At 37.6% G+C, this 7356-nt stretch overlaps 1 protein-coding gene across 2 annotated transcripts; it reads right to left on the bottom strand.

Annotated features, from left to right (window-relative positions):
* Positions 1 to 212: 212 nt before the first annotated feature.
* pias2 (protein inhibitor of activated STAT, 2) lies at positions 213 to 7132 on the bottom strand. Of its 2 annotated transcripts, none has more exons than XM_057353706.1 (14): positions 6749 to 7132; positions 4734 to 5187; positions 4158 to 4245; positions 4020 to 4070; positions 3853 to 3943; positions 3540 to 3674; positions 3329 to 3434; positions 3059 to 3132; positions 2777 to 2937; positions 2235 to 2368; positions 1866 to 2028; positions 1602 to 1741; positions 1468 to 1505; positions 213 to 1333 (listed from the first exon to the last, which is right to left on the bottom strand). In XM_057353706.1, exons 2-14 carry the CDS (start codon positions 5182 to 5184, stop codon positions 1151 to 1153), a joined length of 1815 nt encoding a protein of 604 aa, XP_057209689.1. In that variant the 5' UTR covers positions 5185 to 5187; positions 6749 to 7132; the 3' UTR covers positions 213 to 1150. The 2 variants fall into 2 exon arrangements, with proteins under 2 accessions (XP_057209689.1, XP_057209698.1); XM_057353715.1 differs by having other exon boundaries at positions 213 to 1330.
* Positions 7133 to 7356: the final 224 nt, after the last annotated feature.

Raw genomic sequence — 7356 nt, 5'->3', positions numbered from 1 at the left:
TTCAAGGTTCTCAGAAATGACCTGTGCCACCATCTATGGAGGGATATATCCATTATATAAAGAGGAAATAAAGCACTGTATCAACATTTACAGAATATCAATGTTCTTTTTTACATCGTAAAATGAGATTCCTTGGTTCAAAATAGTACATACAATTTATGAAACATAGGTGAACTGCTACCTGTGTAAAAGAACCATTTACATGCTTTGTAAAGACAGATTTTGCCAAAATAACACAGTATATTGTATGGCTCCCATCCAGTAGGACTATACACGTGAAATTTAAGTAAATATTCAATTAAGTAAATAACCATTAGCAAAAAATGTGTATTGTGCTGATCCCATCCCATATCAAAACTATCCCTGTAAACTTTGAGGCATAATTTTAGAAGTTCAATGAAAGGCTTGAGAATAGCTCATTTCACTTTGTTAGCTGACTAAAAATCATTAAAATTAGAGTTTCAACTGAAGTCATGATGCAAAAACAAAACAAAAAACTTCCACATAAAAATACAAATTCAAAATAGGCGTACGGCTTCCAGCAACCTGGAATCTGATGGCCCTTAAATAATTAAATCACAAACTTTTAAAAACACAAAACAAAAAAGTGATGCCGTTTTTAAAAACTGACATTTGCCTTCATATTACACAAGTTAACGAGTAAACATATACTATACGACAGGTTTTTATTGCTGCAAACGAAGTTGAAATTTTAACAAAAAATAATTGCACTGTTGAAATTGAATAGGACAACATAAAATGAGCTGCCGCTGAAAATCTGCATTTGTTTCTGCAGACACAACACGCACAACAGAGCTGTCGCTGGATGCCCAACATTTCCAGTCCGCTCATTTATTCCCTGTTTGCTTTGCTCTATTCCTCCAATCACAAAGCTAATGGATGGGAGTCTTTATTGTGTAATAGCTTTTGCCTTGTGAAAAACAGCTTGTGTGAGGGCTGCATTAAAAAAAAAAAGCATCACTGCCGATGCAGTCATATTCCTCAGAGATTTCCACTGCAGTCCTTCTAGGTCCATGTCAAAGCAATTCTCAGTCCAATATAAAAAAATGTAGCTTAGATTACTTGAGTCAAAGGGTGGTTTGTTTGGTGACTGGGTTAATTCTGGCCAATGAAAATGAACCCCAAAGATTCAGTCTAAGGATATAATGTCTGAAAGGCCTGAAGATCCTCCGGTGATGACCCCCGTCTCGTGACTAGAGCTGCTGCTATGAGTCGCCATCTCATACTGAGCTGAAGAGGAAACCAGGCTGGTGCTGGCACCCTGAAGGCTGCTGGAAAGGCTGTCTAAAAATATGGGAGGCCGGTAATGCTGCTGAAAAGAACAGACAAACTAATGGTCATGTTGCTCAAATGTAAGATCTGTATGTAGCCAATAAATAACGGAAGAATATGTACTGACAACGCAATGCAAACTAAACATTCAATGCAACAATATCTCATGCATACCTGGGGGTCCCCTTGAATCAGAGAAAATAAATCAAGACCTTTTGGGAAGCAAATATGAGAAAAAACGTTAATGTAGAATCTTGAGCATGACCAAGAGCATATATGACTTAACGGAAGTTCAGATAGACACATACTTTGCATATCTGTGGGAATAGTGGATAAGGTTGAATGGTGGAATGGAACAGAGTAATCTGCTATTGAGGAGGTCAGGTATGAGGTGTCCAGTGTCTGGACATTTGGCACACGAACAGTTGATGGCTGATAAGTCAAAACCCTAAAAACGAAAAAGTATTAAAACAACACATTGTAACTAATGGCACTTATGTCATATGGAAGGTGGAACTGCAAATAAACAAACACAAAATGTTCTTATCTGTAATGAACGAATGTCCACAAACCCTGTGCTGTGCATCTCCTCAGCGTTAGACATATAGACACAATGCTTTTTTAAAGGAGGATCGCTCTCGTCATCATCAGATGAGCTCTCTAGCGTTAGGTCGATAATGTCTGCTTTTTTTGTACTGCTGGGCACCACTGCACTCTGTCGCACTGGGACAGCACCTGAGAGTCATGAATCATAAAAAAAGGTAAGAAATTCAACTTACAATCAAATACACAAGTTTTATAGAGACGTCCAATGTGCTTAACAGTAACTTAACAGAAAGAAATATCAGGACAGATTCCCCAACATTCTGTCATCAGCTGCAAGAACAAAATTAGAATTTTGTTTAAATGAGTCCTCATTTTCAGTACTGTATCAAACTTACAATCGATTTTTGGGATACATGGAGTTGACACCTTCAATGCCTCCTTCTTTGGTCTCATAGGACACCAAGTTCCATCCTCTTGAAACTTGATTTCATCGACATCTGTGCAGTCGTTGAGTATTTCCATAAAGAGCCTAAAGAGTAGAAAGTGCCTAGTTTTAACCCTAGTTCAAAATGAGCTAGGGTTAAAGGGATAGTTCACCCAAAAATGAAAATTTTGTCATCATTTCCTCACCCTCTCGTCATTTCAAACCTGTATGACTTTTGTTTCTTCCACAGAACATAGAAGAAGATATTTTGGAGAAAGTTGGTAAACGAACAGCTGGCCAGTTAACAATATTCTTCAAAAAATCTTCTTTTGTGTTCCGAGGAAGAAAGGTTTGAAAATGACATTTTTTTTTATTTTTGGGTGAACTATCACTTTAAAGAAGTCTGAAGTCTGTATTCATAACACTCTATAAAACTAAATAAATTAAAAATGAAGTATGTACTGTTATTAGAGTGGACTAAGTCCCTTTTGGCCAAAGTGAAAACAAACTCACCCATCTATAATCAAACTCTCGTATGTGGCCTTCTTGTCACAGACGGGACAGATCCAGGTGGGCTTCTTCTCATTCATTTGCAGGTATAGAGCAGCGTCAAAGCACTGCAGGTGCGAACAGGTGACAGCTCGACAGGGCACTGTAAGTCGCATCTTGCCAAGCTATGCAAAGGAAGAGACTATTAAGTTATGCAAAACAACACACTAAACACAAACCAACACTATTAAACTACTATACTAAATAAAAAACACCTTTAAATTCAGATTTAAAGTGACGACTTACTGGGCACATAAGTGAGACTCGTAAACTGGTTGTGGCGACTTCACTGTCAGGGTCTGCAGTAAGCTTTTCTTTAACTGTTATAAAAAGTGAGTGTGGATTTAGTAAATTTTTTAATCTTACAAATGTGGAGAAGGAACATGTTCTAAAATTCTTGGCATACACAATGATTATACAAAAAAAAGAACAGAAAAGTTTACTTTCTGATCATGTTCATATTAGCAAAAAAGATAAGGCCATTTCTCTCTACTAAAAAATGAAAAATTGCTTTACTTAAAGCTCTAGAGTGGTCAGGGTTCCTGATGCCCTTCATTCTCAATCTCTGCAGTAACAGTGGCGAGGTCAGCTGCCGCACCAAGTAAACCGACATGGAGTACGTCTACAGAAAACAAAGACTTAAAAAAATATTTGACGGACAAAACTGACATTGGTAAGTGTGGAACCTAGATGCATGAAAAAGAGGGACAACCTGCACTGCACAAACCTTTCCTATATCAGGTGCCCACGTGACGGATATTTGATTGGGTACAGCGGATGATAACCTGACCAGCGATGTGATGTTTAGGGGTCTGCCTGGTCTTTTTTGCTCCACACCATTTTTAGGGGGAGGTGCAAAGCCCTGTGTGACAACCATACCATATCAATTATATTTGAACGAAGAAACAACAGCATGATTAAATGTCCAATGTTTTGCTATTACGTGTTAATCCTGCTATGTGTGTGCAATGTCATGCTATTTTAGGTTGGAAAAACATGAAACAGGCTTACTGAAGTTTAGTTACAACAGGACTACGTACAGGCAGAGGAAACAATTTTCCATTGACTTTGATGCACAGGCTGTTCGGAAAGTTGTCCTCTTGTGGACAGCTGGTCTCTGACAGGCAAAACCTAGTATATAAAAGAAGCGATTTAAATCAATTTTGAGACCGGCAAAAAGAATACAGAACATTCTTTTGGTTCTTACCGTAGTTGGATTTGAACCATGTAGTCTCTCCTGCCACCTGGGAGAAAGTCCCTATGCAAAACAATAAGAACAAATTTAACCAAGGTTTACAAGGAGTAGATTAATATTATTATTTTTAATCAAAGTCAAATTTCTTACCGAGAAATGCAAACTTCTCTCACTTGCTGTGGAGTCAGAGCAAATATAAAGTATTTCTCCTGATAAAACCTTTGAGTAGCACAGGCCCCTTTAAAACATAAAACACCTACGTGACTACTCCACCCTACTCATAACCAAACTCCCTTTAGAAAACTGTCTTTTTAGAAATATGCAAAATTCATGGCTCAATTTAAACCCCTGTTTAAAGGGATAGTTCACCCAAAAATGAAAATTCTGTCATAATGTACTCACCCTCAAGTTGTTCCAAATGTGTATAAAGTTTGTTGTTCCGCTGAACACAGAGAAAGAGATTTGGAAGAATGTTTGTAACCAAACGGTTTTTGGACAGCATTGACTACCATAGTAGGGGAAAAACTACTATGGTAGTCAATGGTGCCCCAGAACTGTTTGGTTTTCCACATTCTTCAAAATATCTTCTGTGTTCAGCAAAACAAAGAAACAAATACAGTTTTAGAACAACTTAAAGGTGAGTAAATGATCACAGAACTGTCTCTTTAACATTCATAATGCACACCGTGCAACACTAGAAAAACTAAGAATTTGTTATAAAATTACCTAAACTTGAAGGTTTAATCAAGACATCCAGCACATCATAAAACGGAAGGGACTTCATCTGTACGTCCGGATGGACGGGCGCCATAAGTGACGTGGGCTGCTGCATATTCATCATGGGCTTTGATTCATGAAAGAGGGATGAATCACAGCTCACCGGGTCCGAATGGGCGGTGTGAGAAGGAAGATCTGAGCCTACAACCGTGGCACCGTCGTCTGCGTGAAAACAGGATTTAATGCTCGAATTAAGAGCTGCCAAGTCTGCAAGACCATCAAATGTCCTGGGGTATCTCCCACGATAAAGTTCCTTTATTTTGATCTGCACGGCAGGACTACAACCACTCCTCAGTAAATACAAAGCCCTCAGCAAAAGTTCATGCTTGCGACCGCTCTGATTCCTTCCAGCAAAACCCAACAGTACCTGGTGCTCTGACACACGGAAACTTGATAGCATATTCTGCAAAACAAATCCAAACAGGTCATAAAACAGGGCACAAGATCCCAGAACATGAAAAGCAAGCAAGCTGGTAAAACAAATACACATTTTTCCCACAAAGATCGGAAGAATAATCACCTACGATGCCATGTTGAAAAGTTCTGCATGTGGGCAATTCTAATGTTATGGATGTGACATTTTCATTCAAAACTTGAAATATAAATTCTCAGAGAATGTATTTATTACTAATATAACAAATCGTCTGTTTATATTTTAATAAACCACTTTTGATAGAGTCGAGACATCCGAGAAATATTAGTCTATGCAAGAGTTTTCTATTTTAAAAGAGGGAAAGATTTACGCCTTATACATGTGACAAAAAAGGATGCATGTTTTTGAGAGACAACATACTTTGTAGGATTTCTGTGAATAAAATGAGCAAACCAGAAGCAACAGTAACCGACAAATTGAGAAGGGATGGATCTATAAAGAACATACAATTTTCATTTATGAGGAATATGGACCGTTATGGATGTGACAATTCTTTTATCTGACTAAAAACAAAAAATGCTTTAAAAACTTAGAGACTTCACATGGGTACTTAAACCGAAATACTGACATCTAACTGACATCAGTATGGTGAAAACCTGTGGTAAAAGGACTTTTTATCCTAAGTGTTGACATTTGGATGGAATTGCCCAATTGATAAGAATAACCAAAAAAATGTCCGTGTATTGATAATCAACATGACATAGAATGGTGATTTTTAAAGAAACCAAGGTTTCATGTGCAAGTAGGTTATTCCACCAAAATGTGTGTGGTGACAACCCACCCAAATTCCCATGTCAGACAGAAACCCAAGAGAAATAGGAAAATCACAACTGATCCTTCATTATATGGTCCATGCTTGATTGTTCCTACATGTTAAATTCTTTTTTCTTTAAAAATCCTTAACAAATCAAGACCGAAATGCATCTAAAATGTTGAGAATAATTCCAAGACCCATTAGATAAACATTAAGAGCATCACAAAGGACAAAACAGATGTTGAACGTGATAAGAATTCGCTGAATTATTTTTAAAAGTTGTACTCAAATAAGTGTGGTGTTTCTAGACAGCTTACTAAAACTTTTACAACACAACATAACTCACGCGTGTATATGCATGTATAACAGGACACACACAAAAAACACTTTTTTCAGCTGACTTGCTATGCATTATTTTGCATTGTAGAAAGACGGTTTATGCATTAACATCCTCGTCATCTAGAGAGAAATGAAGTGAGAAGAGGCTCAATAATGAATTTGGTCTTTGCTGGATTGTAAACAACATTCCTAACGTGCCTCTCTTTAATGTGAAACTCGTGGATTTATATAAAACGTCAAGGGCAACATTTGCATTAACACATACTGTAACTTACACGTCTGAAAAACGAGTATACATTGCAGATAAACGGTGTAAATAAAACTACACCTGTGGGTACAAACGTGTTTACAGTGCGGTCTAGTCGGACGCTAGCTAACAAAAGACCAGCCAAAACAAATCGAGCAGTGAAGAAATTGTAACGTAAAAAAACTTTTTACCTGCTGCGAACAGTTGTCAAGCTCAGTTAGGTATTACAATAAAGCATTTTCATGCATTGAAAAAGGAATATGAGATCAGTCTCAGTGACATGTAGAAGCCAATCTTCAATGTTTGTGTTGCAGCTTCAGAGCTAAAGGAGCAGCTAGTTGGTAGCTAGCAGGCTAACAACTATCAGCCTAAAAGAGTGATGGGACATTTCTGATTTAATTATTATTAAACTAAACAACGGGCACCGAACCGGCCGAAAAGGTACCATAACAAAACGGGTAACGTTACTGTAAATTACATTCAAGATGTTAAAGACGCAAAGACGTAGCCAGCTATCATGACACTTTCGCCTAGCCGTAACTCCTGTTTATCCGCCATTTTCTGGCTGCGATCATCCTGCCCATTCCGAAGATGTCGGGTCACGTGACACGGGTCGTACTTTTTATTTAGTAATATATAGCTGTTTACATGATTTTTACTCCTAAATATCTTGCTATCTCAAAAGCATATAGTTGTACTTGTACATACACTCGGTTTTACATTATTTTAGCGTTTGCTGTATGCTGCCCCATCACCAAAATAAAACAATTATGATATAATAAATCATGAATTTTGCTTA

Source organism: Triplophysa rosa, linkage group LG2 (genome assembly GCF_024868665.1).
Source record: "Triplophysa rosa linkage group LG2, Trosa_1v2, whole genome shotgun sequence".
Taxonomy (NCBI): Eukaryota; Metazoa; Chordata; class Actinopteri; order Cypriniformes; family Nemacheilidae; genus Triplophysa; species Triplophysa rosa.
This window is presented reverse-complemented; position numbering and strand designations above follow the sequence as displayed.

Excerpts from the sequence above, each read along its gene's own strand:
- pias2 (XM_057353706.1), bottom strand. The coding sequence starts at position 5,184 with ATGCTATCAAGTTTCCGTGTGTCAGAGCACCAGGTACTGTTGGGTTTT. Across the intron at positions 1,742-1,865 it reads GAGGAGATGCACAGCACAGG|GGTTTTGACTTATCAGCCAT; the intron begins GTTTGTGGACAT and ends TTTCGTTTTTAG. Across the intron at positions 1,334-1,467 it reads TGATTCAAGGGGACCCCCAG|CAGCATTACCGGCCTCCCAT; the intron begins GTATGCATGAGA and ends TGTTCTTTTCAG.